This window comes from Crocuta crocuta, unplaced genomic scaffold (assembly GCF_008692635.1).
Source record: "Crocuta crocuta isolate KB4526 unplaced genomic scaffold, BGI_CrCroc_1.0 scaffold233, whole genome shotgun sequence".
Lineage (NCBI taxonomy): Eukaryota > Metazoa > Chordata > Mammalia > Carnivora > Hyaenidae > Crocuta > Crocuta crocuta.
Genome location: NW_027529526.1, coordinates 328,339 through 342,960, shown reverse-complemented (window position 1 = coordinate 342,960; position 14,622 = coordinate 328,339). Strand labels below are relative to the sequence as shown.

General features: G+C 45.6%; 1 protein-coding gene across 1 annotated transcript in view; it reads left to right on the top strand.

Moving 5' to 3' along the window:
* The window catches only part of SLC6A5 (solute carrier family 6 member 5), a 50,603-nt gene extending 38,751 nt beyond the window's left edge, over nt 1-11,852 (top strand). The window contains exons 13-15 of the mRNA XM_077761038.1: nt 5,031-5,131; nt 9,340-9,507; nt 11,697-11,852. Coding sequence (XP_077617164.1) covers nt 5,031-5,131; nt 9,340-9,507; nt 11,697-11,852 — 425 coding nt within the window. The remainder of the gene's footprint in view (nt 1-5,030; nt 5,132-9,339; nt 9,508-11,696) is intronic.
* The last annotated feature ends 2,770 nt before the right edge of the window (nt 11,853-14,622 follow it).

Genomic DNA, 14,622 nt, shown 5'->3' with positions numbered 1-14,622 from the left:
GGTTCTCCAGTCAGGATTCCTCAAAGGCCAATAACTGGGTTTGAGGGATCTAGGTTGAAAAGTGGAACTCCCTGAGTCAGGTGTAGGTACGATCCCTTTAAGAGACTTTTACCTAAGTAGAGTCACCTGGAAAAAGTGATTTGCATTTTCCTGGAGCCCATCAGTACAGGAGCCTTCTGTATGGGAGACTTTGTGCCTTAACTTCAGTCACAGAGACTTCCTGCCTGCTATCTGCTAGGCTCTATGTTGTGTGTTTCCCCAAGTTGCAACATGTTAAATGATCTTGCTCTGTTTTCCACTTTGGTCAGTTACTTGTTTCATATCTTACCCCCCAGACTATCTTTCTCCATATCCCCATGAGGGATGTTATATTCACACCCAAAGAGTGGCTTTTATGGGATGGAATATGTCCTTCTTCAATTCTTGTTGCCCATCCTGTAGGCTGAACTCATCGAGGTTTTTGTAGGACAAAACAAAACAAACAAGTCTCCCCAGAACTCTACAAATTCAAGCTTAATTTTGTTCCTCATAACCCACCTCCCTGTTTCTCATGACTCCACCTTCACTTATAAGACATTTTTGGGGCACCTGGTGGCTCAGTCAGCTAAGCGTCCCACTTCAGCTCAGGTCATGATCTCATGGTTTGTGAGTTCAAGCCCCATGTCAGGCTCTGTGCTGACTGCTCAGAACCTGGATCCTGCTTTAGATTCTGTGTCTCCCTCTCTGCCACTTATGCTCTGTCTCCCTCTATCTCAAAAATAAATAGACATTAAAAAATTAAAAAAAAAAATCTTGACTGAAATATCACTGTCTGACTCTCATTCAGGGTGCAAATCCCCCCAGCAACATTTGCTAGGGCTCACTAAACATTAGGAAAGACAGGCTTCAGTGCATTAATAACTCACACAGATAAATGTGTGTGAGTAAATGAATAGGTACTTATTAGGTGCTTACTGTATGCCCCATGTACTCTTAGGAAGGTGGGAAAGTATATTCAGGCAACTTGCCAACTAGCTCCCAGGAAAAACAAGGCCACTAGACACTTAACATTGAGAGGAAGGCCAGGACTAAGCTATACAATCCTGCTCAGGAGATAAAGGAGGTCCAGAGTAGCTAGGAAAAAAACCTCAAGAGGGTAGCATTTCAGAGATAAAAGAATATAAAAGAAAATAAAGACAGATTTAGTGAGTGTTGAGCTTATTGGGAACCAAGGTGGGAAAAATATGAGCTAACACATAAGGTTTTGGCTCTTAGAGATGGGGCCTTCGTGTTAACTATAAAGGAGTAATTCAAGATATACACAGGACAAGAGACCTAATTTGGGGGACCTAGTGCAAAGTGAAAATGTGGAACCCCTTGTTAAAAATGTACTAAAAATTTCAAGGTGGCAACCAAAGACCATTAATGCAGGGGCAGCACCCTTCTGAGTGCGGAGCTCAGTATGAATGCACAGCTCAATGCCAGGAGGCTGGCTGTGGCCACACAGGAGGGGGAGCAGTCCCCCTGGAGGCCATGTTCAGACCAAGGCCAAGGGTGTGATTTATAAACAAAGAAGCCACAAAGCTGCATGGGTGAAAGTGATTGGTTGGTTGAAGCAAATTTTTTCTCAACTTAGGATTGATTGGTTATAAGGAGCTTTTGGGGCCAATTTCTGCCCCAAATCTGTTTGTTGAGTCTAGAATAGTAGCCACAAGTTTACCTTTTTTTTCCTGCTGCTTTTCTGCTCATTCAGTAACAGGCAGTTGCTTAGATCCTTTTTGGAGCCTATCTTACCCCTCCAGACTTAAGATCATGCAGCAGGCAAGTCTCTAGGCATATGCCCCAGGCTCCATGAACAATTCTTTTATCAAGACTTAGGCCTTGGTGATTGGGTGGCTCAGTTGAGTAAGCATCCGATTCTTGGTTTCAGCTTAGGGCATGATCTCACAGTCTTGAGATCAAGGTTTGCATTGGGCTCTGTACTCACAGAGCCTGCTTGTGATTCTCTTTCTTTCTCTGCCCCTCCCATGCAGTCTCTCTCTCTCTCTCAAATAATAAATAAATTTTTTAAAAAAAGAAGAAGTAGGCCTTGAAGGTAAGGGGGATTTGGGTCAGTGGAAAGGACAGAGCAGGAAGAAGAAGCCACATAAACAAAGGCCTGAGATGAAGGTTGCCATTGACTCAGTAAGGGACTCAGGTGAGGACTTGGGTGAGTCAGGCCATGGGATGGTTATCGCTGGATGGGGGTTGGAGCCAGCAGAGGACAGAAGGACTGGAGAGCCTGATCGGGAGCGAGTGGCAGGCAGGAGGATGGATGCCTGGTGGCTCTCAGCTGGTGCTCCTGTACCGTATCTGCAGGGCCAGTGCACAGGTTAGCAGAAGGAGCAGAACCGTCATGGGCCCTGGAGCTAGTAGGAGGCAGAGGCCAGGTGTCCAGAGCCCTCATGTGAGGCCCAGAGGGGGACATGACTTTCTGGACACTGGGCTGGCCCTGGAGCCCAAGCCTCCTCCCTCTCAGCCCCAACACCACCCCCTGCATCAAACTCTGCCTCTTGCTGAAACTGAGCAATCATCATCTGTCCCTTCCTACAGCTCTGGGTCTAGCTCCTTCACCCGTCTGGGAAAGCTGGAGTGCTCTTTACCGCCATTCCTCTCCTCCTATAGGAGACCATCCCTGTGTCTTCCTTGGGTCTAACCCTGAGCTCCATCAAATCAGTTTCCCAGTCAAGCTGTACATCATCATCTCTTGGGGATGGTCTATTGGAGAGGAATAATCTGGTAACAGAATTCAAAATGATAGCAGAAACTTCTAGAATCTTTTTTTTAAACACAGAGGCTTCCTTCAGTGTCTTGTGTATATTTTTCTGGGCCTTAGCTTTGACTTGTCTTCCTTTAAGTCTCTTCCCTCACTGATGCTCAGAGAGTAGGCCCAGGAGCCCCTCATTTGAAGGCATTTGATAACATTAAAGAACATGCACAAATAACAAATCCAAAGATGGTCAGGTCAACTGCCCACGACATGAAGTTCTTGTCTGTGAATATAAGGAAGCAACCTGGAAGCCTCTTTGCATCATGGGTTGACCTCTCCAGTCCCCCCAGTAAACCAGCAAAGGCTCAGAAACAGAATACCTTGCCTAAGTTCACACCGTAACTTGGAGGCAGAATAGGGGTTCAATTGTTAGATCCTAACTCGCTACACAGTGCTCTTTTCCTTGTACCTTGACCAGGGTTTAAGGTTGAACAGGAAGCCCAGCTGTCACCTGAGAAATCTTAGAGTGAGTTGAGAACAGCCGCCTTTGGTGAACCTCCCACGCTGTTCTCAGAGCAGGCTGCTCTATAGCCAATCTCAGGCTTGGCTGTCCTCCATCATGGCTGCTATCATCAGGGCCTGGTGATTCATGATCATGAGGGTTAGCTGATGTGCTGGGTCTGGGCTTGGCATGGAGTAGAAGCAGATAACAAGAGCTGAGGCCATGGAAGGTCTCAGGATCCATTATTTTGTGGATGGTGACTAGAGTGGACTTTTGAGGGTAAACTTTAATATTGAAGTAGAACATTGTGTATACAGGAAGGAACATATAACTGAGTATACAGCTCAATGAATTTTTACCCCCAGGTAACCAGCATCCAGATCAAGATATAGAACATTATCAGGGCCATTTTTTAAAAAGGGGTTGAGATGAGCTATTTTGTTCCCTGAAGGAATACCAGTGTCTGCTTTCTGCCCCAGCAAGAGATTCCTTTTTCATATCACATTATTCTTTCTCGCTGCCATGTAGCGCAGAACAGGCATTGAGGGGAAAAGGCTAACGAATAACTCAGGGCTGAGGTGGGGACAGGGGCACAGGTCAGGTGAAGGCAGCTTGTACAGGTGATACATAGGGAGGGGATGGCAAAGGGTAAGAGATAGCAAATGAGGATTGGAAGGGCAGCCCCCAGAGACTGAATTCCCCTGTTCCTCATGGAGCTAAGGGCAGAGGACCCAGATACCCAAGGGGGCTGGGACAGCCTGGGAACCAGACAAACAAGTGGCCAATGTTTCAGGAAATAAGGTCTTAAGATGTGCAGGGGATTATTCCCAAAAGGAGGAGGCAATAGTGGAAATGGGGGCTTCCCCTGAGGAGTGCCTCTGTCCCTCTTGACCTGCAAGGTACCCAGTTTTCACATAAATGACCAGAGAATGAAGGAATGGGGAGATTTAAACTGAGGCTCCTGGGGCCCTGGTCAGAGCTGCTGACTGATGAAGCTTGAATTCAGGGAGCTTTCTTGTCTCGTCAGCATGGCGACCCACACTTGGGAGAAAGCCGTGCTTCTGATGAGTTCAGGAAACAATGTGAGAAGCTGTCTGCTTCCAAAACCATCCTCAGTGGCTCCTTCTTCCAAAGGGTGTGTGAGTGCGTTGGGGATGGTGGTTATGTGTGGCCATGAGAATGACTGTCTCCTCTGCTTGATACTTCAGTGAAGTTGATCAGGGACCAGGACAGCAGTCCTTTGAGCTCCAAGAGAGTGGGCAGTGGCCGTTGCCATCTTACACAGAGTGAAGATAAACTGAGTCATGGAAGGGTGTCCTTGGGAGGGTGGGGACAAAATCCAAAACGTAGTGACTCTCACTCTAAATCCCAAGGCTCTCGTAATACACTGTGCTTATTGACCACGATCGTAATTGATTTTGCTGGAGTTGTTGCTAAGCACAGAAGGCCGTCTGTGAAAGCAGCCACACAGGTGAATATGCCAGGCTGTGGCAGTGCTGAGACACCCGGGCTAGGCTGCAGCTGAGCTTTTTAGATGTCATTATGGGATGACATTTTTGACCCTCACTGCAGAGCGTATTTACTATCTGTTTAAATGTTCAGTTTGCTCTAATCTTCCTGGCAGCGAATCATTTGTCTGATGGTTTCTTGGATAATAGGGGTCATGGTGACACCAGGCTGGGGCCATCCCTAGCCAATGGCACTTACTTGCGTGAGGGGTTCTAGGGCCTGTCCTCTACCCTCCCTTCCCCCAACCGCCTGCCACTGCACCTCATGCTCTCTCCATTTGTCTATCTGCAGGCTTGCAAAGATTCTGTGAGGATATAGAGATGATGATTGGATTCCAGCCAAACATTTTCTGGAAAGTCTGCTGGGCGTTTGTAACTCCAACCATTTTAACGGTAAGGATTGCGTGCTTTATCAGGTAGTTGGATCTCGCATGTGTATGTGGTGCTTTACGTTTGAACAAGGTATATTATCCTTGTCTTCCAGAAGAGGAGACCGAGGTTCAGAGAGGTATAGTGGCTTACCCGAAGGTGCTTAGTGGTGACTCATGTGCCGTTTGGAGCACCCTTATGGAACATTTCCTCATGTCCTGTTAGCAGATTAGGATCATAGTTCCCGCATGCTAATCATGGTCCACGCTCTGTTCAAAGAGCTTTATGTGAATCACCTCATCTCTCCTTCACAGCAGCCTTATGGGGTTGGTGTGACAGTCATCTCCATGTTACAGATGAGGAAACTGACATGCAGAGGTTATGTCACTTACCTAGCATTGTGCACCTAATAATTAGCAAGCACCGCCTGGGTTCGAACCCAGGCAAAAGGCTCCAGAACTCTTGTTCTTAAATGCTACTCAGTAAAGCTGCTCTACAGCCAATATAGCATGAATTAGACTTTTATGGTTCACTTTTATTGTTTTTTTGAGAACTATCTTATCCGCAAGTGTGATGATGACATTTTGAGATCATCTAACATTCATTTTCTTAAAGATCAGAGCCCTTCATGTGTCAGTAAATCTGCATAGGGATTTGCATGTGCATCCCGTCCCTCCTCGATTGTGATACAGGCCGAAGGCTTTGCCTTGATTCACCTTCCAAGCACAGTAATTGATGGACTTTGCCTCTCTTCTACTTCCCTAGCTTGTGATGGGGGTCATCTTGGCAAGGCGGCAGGAAGCTAGCTGTAGTTCTGGATGAAGCCAGCAGGTGGCACTAGAAACCAGATTAAGACCATTGTTTCATTTCAGCACCAGGTTCTCTAAAGGAAAACAAGACAGGATGAAGTAAAATTGTAAAGAAAATATAGATTTCTTTTTTTTAACTGTCACAGAGTAAATTTTAATCAAAACACCTCACCTGATTTCTGAAAAGACATAAGTTTAGACAGAAAAACCATTCAGCATTGATCTCCCTCTGCACTGACATGGACATCATGCTGAGGCCCACATCAATGCTCACATTTTAGAGGCCGTAATTTGTCGGAAAAGTCCCACTAGATTTGGGGCAGAGGGTTGAAGAGAATTAAAATGGATTTTCCAGCTTCTTANAGGGTGGGGAGAATGTGTTGAGACTCTCCTGCCTGGGGCCATTCTCTGTCTCTCCTGAGCTTCACCATTTCCCCCAGTTATGACCACATAATGATTTATTCTTGGGTGAAACCAAGACCTGCCTTTCCTTCCTGTCTTGGAAGAGATTAAACTTCAGAGAATTTTATTATATTTTGCAGAAACATATCACATAAATATAAGAACCAGCACCACTATTTGTGGAGATCTATTTAGAGGAAGGCACTTCCTAAGCATTGCCCCATAAAGCTTCTGACCTCCCTCCTTGGTGGGTGATTCTTTCTCCCATTTAACAGTTGTGTGAACTGAGGCCTTGACCAAGGCCACAAAGCTTTCAGGAGGCAGAGCTGAGACTTGAATCCAGAGCTTCTAGGCCTCAAGCCCACACTAATACATTTCTAGAAACTCAATGCTTTCATTTCCAAGTGGAGTTTGGCCAGTTTCAAAGAATTCTAACCTCTGTGAAGAGAATGTGAGGGGAAAGAAATTCTAGGGACTTGCTGTGTTTTTTGAGGTAGTTTCTCAACTATGCTGTGCTTTACTTGATTTCAGTTGTGAAACCCCCATCAGGAGCCTGTGGAGATCCCAGAAAAGCTCCCAAACCAGATTATTCTTCTGTGTTTGGGAGCTATGGACAAGTAGAAGTGGTCAAATCTTCATTGTCAGCTGATGTACCTCTCTCCTACATTGGCTGCCATCAGCAAAAAGTCAGGGTGGCCCCGACTCAGTGGTTAAATTCTCATCTCTCATGGCCACACTTGTCTGAGGGCAGGATTTTCTCAAAGCTGGCTTGGCAGAGGGAGATTTATGGCCAGAACAGGTGTGCACACGTAGGTTTGATATGGAATTTGTGCAACTGGAAATGGGTACCAAAGGACCAAGCCTAACATTTTTTGCCATTTGCCCTTCTGTAAAGTGAATATTTGTAGTATGCTGGAATGAACTGAGATTATGGGTTTAAATTACTTTGAAACCTCTGAAATGAAATTGATCATTTTTATATGTGCCTTCTTATATTTATAGAGCTATAAATATTCCCCGTGCAATTATTGTATACATAGTCAGATCACGTTACTGAATTATGTGCACACATAAGCAGATGTATTGCTATTTATATAGTAAATGGAATGGAGTAACTTACCATAATTACATTAGGCCATACTTCCAATAGACTGGTTAATAAAGCTTATAACTCTAGAGGCAAATGTTTAATTTTTTTTTTACATTTATTAATTTTTGAGAGACAGAGTGAGACAGAGCACAAGTGGAGGAGAGAAGGAGACACAGAATCTGAGGCAGGCTCCAGGCTCTGAGCAAACGGTCAGCACAAAACCCCATGCAGGGCTCGAACTCATGAACTGTAACTGTGAGATCATGACCTGAGCTGAAGTCGACGCTTAACCGACTGAGCCACCCAGGCGCCCCAAGGGGCAAATGTTTAGAAAGGAGCCTAGAGCAAAGCATCTCTTTCTGTAGGAGTAGCGTTTTCAACGGCCATCTTCAGGCCCATTTTGCTTCAGATCAATACATTGAATTATTGTTGCATTGAAATAATCACTTGGCCCAGCAGCTTGGGCTTTGCAGCAATAATATAGATATGCCTTACATTTGTAGAGTGCTTCATGCTTTTCTAAAACACTTCCATATATCATCTTTCCTGACATAATTCCCTCCAGTCATTTTTGGGCCATTATTTTACTGCTTAAGATAGAATGAGAGGTGTGTGTGGGGGGAGGCAGGACTTATGTCATCATTATTAGGTACATTATTCTAGGCTGCTGCTATCGGCAGAATGAACACGGGCAAGAATGCAGTTTCTCAGGACAGTGCTCCCCAAAGGCTTGGCAGCAACATTTGGGACCCCTGTTCTGTCTTTCCAGTGCCTCTCTGTTTGTTCCCTTGTTCCCGCGTGTGCTCCGTTCCTTTTCTGCTGCTCTAAACTTGCTTTCAGAGGGTTCCGATTGCTCCTGCCAGCCAAAGTGTGCAGTGACGGAGATAATGGGCAGAAAATAAACCATCACCTCTCTTCAAATTGCGAGGGGACTTTTTTGTAAAGGCCAGACCATGGTTCCCAGAAAACCCCCATGTTTTGTGTACACAGTGTGAAATATACCCATTTTATAGCAGAGAAGTCCAAGACATGAGGTCCCTTCATTAGTTAGCGGTAGAGCTGGGATTAGCCTGCCGGCCTCTGGGCTCTTGGCCCACCTTGAGTCAGTTGAGAGTGGGCTGTGCACCCATTCTGTGCCCCATGGTTGGTTATAGGACTCAGCTTCTGGCTCAGTCACTGCTTGCCATGCACTCCAGGTCTCACTCTGCCAACTTTAAAGGCAACACCTGGATCTGGGCCATTCCCCATTCAAGGAGAAGGCAAGGTATATTCAACTCATTATTTATTTTTATTTTTTAATGTTTATTCATTTTTGAGAGAGACAGAGACAGAGCATGAGCAGGGGGAGCAGGGGAGAGAGAGGGAGGTACGGAATCCAAAGCAGGTTCCAGGCTCTGGGCTGTCAGCACAGAGCCCGATGCGGGGTTTGAACTCACAAACCGTGAGATCATGACCTGAGCCGAAGTAGAACGCTTAAATGACTGAGCCACCCAGGTGCTCCATCAACTCATTAAAAAAAAATATTAAAATACACACATTTAATGGATTTCTTTCTTATAACAAAAGCTTGATTATCCACTATAGAAAGTACAGACAACCTCTTAAAAACACCCAGTTCCGTTCACCAGTCACCTTGATGTATAGCCATTAGGCCATTAGGGTGTGTGTGTGCGTGTGTGTGCGTGTGTGTGTGTGTGTAGGAGATGGCAAATTCAGATGACTAAGTGTGTGTCATCTTCATCCTTCTGAAATTCAGCTTCTTCATTTGCAAAACGGATTGTTAATAATACCTTTCTTTCAGGATTGATATGGATGTAACATGAGATCATAGATAGGAAAGCAACAAAGTGATGGCAGGGGCTCAATTCCTGGCTGTTAGGAAGGAATACTTTGCATCACCAGCCTAACGTGTGTTTCTCTTTTCTTCCTAGTTTATCCTTTGCTTCAGCTTTTACCAGTGGGAGCCCATGACCTATGGCTCTTACCGCTACCCTAACTGGTCCATGGTGCTCGGATGGCTAATGCTCGCCTGTTCGGTTATCTGGATCCCAATTATGTTTGTGATAAAAATGCATCTGGCCCCTGGCAGATTTATTGAGGTAATTCCATCAGCTCCTTTCCCCTGCCATCCCCTCCCAAGGGAGAAGCTCTCAGAGCTCCATGCATTAAAAAACAACAGATTCGGTAAACTTATTCTCCAGGGAGACTTAGTGATTAAGTGATCACAGTTGCCACCATTTCTATTAAATCCATTTTTATTATGCATTATTCCTCTAATGGAGAGGCTCAGCCAGTCCACAGGCCAAGCTATTACGGTATTCCTCAGTACAGCTCTGGGAATAAGCAATCGTGTCTCCTCTTTCCTGGAGTTTCCCTCCCCCCTCCCTCTTACCCACAGTTTACGTCCAGTGTTTGGTTTTCAACCACATGTCAGATTCCCCCTTTCCTGATGTGCATCTCTGTCCAAGTCTTCTCCCTCCCAACATCTATTCCCATTACATTTTAAATCACTACTCCTCCCTGTTGTACTGGTATTAGGATGGCCGAGGGGTCTAAGCTCATGACCATCCCCACACAACGTAATGCAAGGCCCGGGGCATGGCTGGTGTGAGGTGAGACTTGTCTTTGTTAATCCCTTGCTGGATACTTTCCTCATTTCTCAAGAAAAAAAAAATCACCACTCTGACTCCAGGGTGGATGGGAAGGCACTGCCACCAGTGAAGTGTGGGCAGGCTTTTGTTATTTATGAGAAGCCACTTGCTCAGATGTGCTCGGGATAGATCAGCACTGCCTCTGTCTTAAAAGTTCAGAGGTTGGGCCTTTTGGACCAGACCAGTGCTCCTTGGGGTTTGGCCCAGGGACTCATAGCATCAGCACCACCTGGGAGCTTGTTGGAAATGCAGGTGAACGGGCTCCAGCTGGCTCCGCTCAACCAGAGATGGGGAGAGGGGACCCAGAGTCTGTAGTTGAACCGGCCCTCCAGGTGATTCTGATGCACATTCAGGTTTCAGAGGCCTTGGGATAGACCAAGGCAAAGAAACAACTGCCCATAGAGGGCAGCGAAGAACAGCCATGCGGGTTTTGCGCCCAGTCAGATTGAGAAAAGGAAGAGAGGTCTCTGGGGCATCCCACAGAGGGGGTGGCTTTGATTTTCAATGGACTGAAGATGGAGACAGAGTTGACAGAGGGAATGTAGGAGTCTCCTTACTGAAGTGGCGTTCCAGTTTGCGTCCTCAGGAAATTGTCTGCTCTCCCTTTGAGGTAAATTACTGTGGGCCCCTTTACCCTCAGGGGTGTCTCCCTCTCGCCCCAGATGAGCCTTGTACCAACTGACCCAGAAATCTCATTCCCTTTCAACAGAAGCTAGTGTAGCTCTGTTCCTTTTATCTTAGGCCGCTGAAATGCCCTAACCTGATGAGTTGGCTCGGTAAATTTATTATGGTTGATTTGGGACACAAAGGTTGCAAACTGATGATTAAGGGGAGATTAAACTAACAGCTCTAAGAAATAGCTTCACTTTAATAGGTAATAAACATATAATTGTTCCCCCTTATGGAGTCTGAAATATGTTTTCTTTCCTTTTTCTAGAAAATGTTCCCATCAAATTATGTTTTCTGTAAAAAGTTCAGCTGAAGCATTAGACACAGTCCCATTATTTCTGGCTCACCCCCTTGAACCCACATTGCTGAACCAAGTCAGAAGCATATATTTTTGTCAACAGATTAATTAAAATCTTTGCTCACTCTTGGCAATGTGTCTTTGAGGTTGCGGGTTTTCTTCCCGGCCATTTATATACTTTGGGGAAATATGCTAAACAAAATCCAATTATTTTGATGTAACAACGTATTGTTGGGACTATGGAACAAAAGTAATTGAGCGCATGTCCTTTGCAGACTGCATCTGGCAGTGGAGAGAGAAGCTTGCAAATTCTCTTCATTTGGAAGGAAAAAATGTATAATTAAAATCTGGGCCCTTTATCCTCTGTTAATCTTGTGCAAGGCAAACTCCGAGCAATTGTTATATTGCTTGCAGGATGATGTAAATAATTTCAAGCGAACAGAACCAAGTCTCCTCTTTAACGTCCCTGGCCTCATTAATTAAGAGGGCTATGTTCCTAAGGCTTCCTAGGTTCTTCCCAGGTTTCTCCTGGTAGGGAACCTCTTGGCTTAAGGAAGGGTTCTGGTAAAAGTGGCCGCAAGCAGTTTGGGGATAGATGGGGCGTGCCTAGGGGAGGAGCGAGGAAGGCATGTTACTTCTGTGACACTGTGTGTCTTTGGCTTCTTTGCAGAGGCTGAAGTTGGTGTGCTCGCCGCAGCCAGACTGGGGCCCATTCTTAGCTCAGCACCGCGGGGAGCGTTACAAGAACATGATCGACCCCTTGGGAACCTCTTCCCTGGGACTGAAACTGCCTGTGAAGGATCTGGAACTGGGTACCCAGTGCTAGTCCAGTGGCATGGGAGGGCCCAGACTTGATCCTGATTTTCCTCTCTGCCCCCCCTAATGTTTTCCGCAGCTTTCTTCCCATTGTCTTGTCTCTCCTCGCATCTTGGTTCACGTCCATGCATGAGAGCAGTTCTCTAGGAAAGTAGGACATGGTGTCTCATGGTGTAGTAAAGAGCTAGACAGACCATGTGAGGCGGGTGGCCTGTGTCCGTGGTGTCAGTTTGCAGAGGGCTTGGAAGCACAGGCTTGAGCTGGCAGGAGCGGATCAACTAGGTGAGCACTTTCTGGTGAAGTCACAAGCAGGTATGTGACCCGGTCGGTAGGGTGGCATCCACTGTGTGTTGTCCTTGGTGGTGCCATAGGGGCTTGTATAAAATGGCAGAATTACAAGGCTGCTGTTTGGGCTCCACAGTGTGGCTGAGCTGAGCAATGTAGTGACGTCATCCAGAAGCAGAAAGTTTAGGAGGGTATCTTTAGAGGGTCAGCAGCCGTCTGAAAACGTTTTAGGACAAGACAAGCCAGTGGATGTGGACACCACTGAGGTGTCCGGTTGTAAATTTCCACTTACAACTGGGGATCTGCTTTCCTTCATTGGGACCCACTGTGACTTGACTGTCTACACACCGTGCGTCTCAGTGGGGAGTTCTCGGCCTTCGCTGGTCTTGCTTTTTTTTTTTTTCTTCCTGAAGTGATGGTATTTGTGAATTCCCTAGGTCATTTCCTCCACCTGTGCACAAGAGGCCATCCTGTAATTTGCCTCTGCAGGGTCATAGTAGAGCCCCAGCCTAGTTTCTACATGACATTCAATGCTGTGGTTCAGGGTCATGATCCCATGTTTCCTCTCCTCCAGATGTCTTTCTGTGAGCTGGAGATACCTGGTCTTTCCACCTCTGGGAAAACAAGACTTACCCTGGTTCTGTCTCTATATTTTCTGTATATAAGACACAGCCTCTTACAGGACAGAATACTTCTCAATTTTTACTCTTTTTCATTCACAGTAAATGCCACCTGTGGTCGTAGAGGAATCAAAGTGGAGAGTTTAATAGAAAACAACCATGATATTCACTGTGCTGGTAGTACATTTTAGGTCACTGTATTTACAGAAATTTCTGATAAATACAGCTTAGGTAAGTAGCAAGTGAGCCAATTAAGACTATAGCTTTTAAGACTACATTTAGGCGATTCAGTTTTAGGAGCTCCCAATTCACAATACTCATAACCGTGCTCTAATGAGAGTGAATCATATGTCTGCAGAGATTGGTGAAGCCGTGACCGTTATTATCTTCTTATATCCTGAACATGCATATATGAAATTTTTAAATGTGATATGTGTTCATGTAGTGTGTATGCGTAGCGGTTTTCTGTCCTTATAAATACCTTATGATTCACTGTAGAGATGGTGAGTTTACAATAGTGTATTCTGGATTTTGTTTCCCTACAGTAATAATATCTGAACCTAAAATTGTTTCCTTTAGGGGATATCATTTCAATCACTTTTTTATTTGTTCGTCTTCACATTACAGGGTCTTAGGCGAAGTTTTCACTTTAAATCTTGTCTACTGATGTGACATTTTCATCCTGTTCAACAGCAGTGAACCCTAACAAAAGACCTTGATGTGGCATGTTTTTATTTTTGAATGACTTCATTTGTTTAAGAAGAGGTCTCAACTCATTTTACCGAGCTCTTCTTTTTCTAGGGCAAATATCATTGTCATTTGCCAACACTGACGTGATTTTTCCCGTTTTCAAGAGCTGCCTGTGGAAACTTTAGAAAAGGAAACAGAGTTGGGTTTTGAATTGTATGTTTTCATCTCTTCTGTCTGCAGTGCCTGTTTGCTCTTCCCCTTCTTTGTTCTCCTTTTCTGCCTCTCTCCCGAACCTAGAACTTACCAGAATCTATCACAGAGACTAACCTGAGCTTCCCCTAGACGCAGGGTTAGGAAGCTGAGCTGCAGCCTCACATGCCCCCGTCTTTCCCATAGTGACTCACCATGGACCCTGGTCTCCCCAAGAAAGCCATATTGATGAGAAGCCCCCGTTACTGGAGCAGATTTCACACAGTGGTACCCAAAATTAGCCTCTCCAGGTGATAATTGGTGGAGTGGGAGAGGCAGGGAGGAAAAACTTAGGTCTGGAAATTATCTCTAGCTTTTCCAATTTGAAGGCTGAAGGAAAGCTGAAATCAATTAGCATTCATTCTCTCAAGGGACCGGTGTGTTTGTGTCAGGGCGAATGATTCTGGCTTCCCCCTCTCGCCTCTTGGCTAACACTGGTGTCTGATGCTGGATGCCAACCCGATTTCTGCTAATTATTGCTGTCGTGATTAAAAGAAGTGGGGGAGGGGGAACCTGGAAGGCTGCTGCCAGGTTCCTCTCATATGAGCTGAAAGTCGACTTGTGAGGCCAGGGACCTCCTTGCTGGCTACCTTCTGCTGTGTGTTACCGTCAGAGACAGCTACATGTGTGTTCCTCTAGATCTGTCCAAGCTGAGACCCAGTCGCTGTTCCCTGAACAGCCAGCGTGTTTTTCCTTTTCCCTCCAGTTTCCAAGTTTTGTGTAAAATTTGCTTCGAGGTGAAAGTTTTCAGAGCTTTTCTGGAAGCAGTGACTTTGTGAACTCCGTTTTTACCTGTTTCTCTAGCCATGTTCAACTTTGAGGCTTTCCCTGGCAGAGAGGCGTTCAGCATCTGAGCTGATTCCTCATCACGTATCGACCTCCGCCACATCTCCTGCACACTTGGCTGGGATGCTAACCAGGTGGATGTTTCCATGC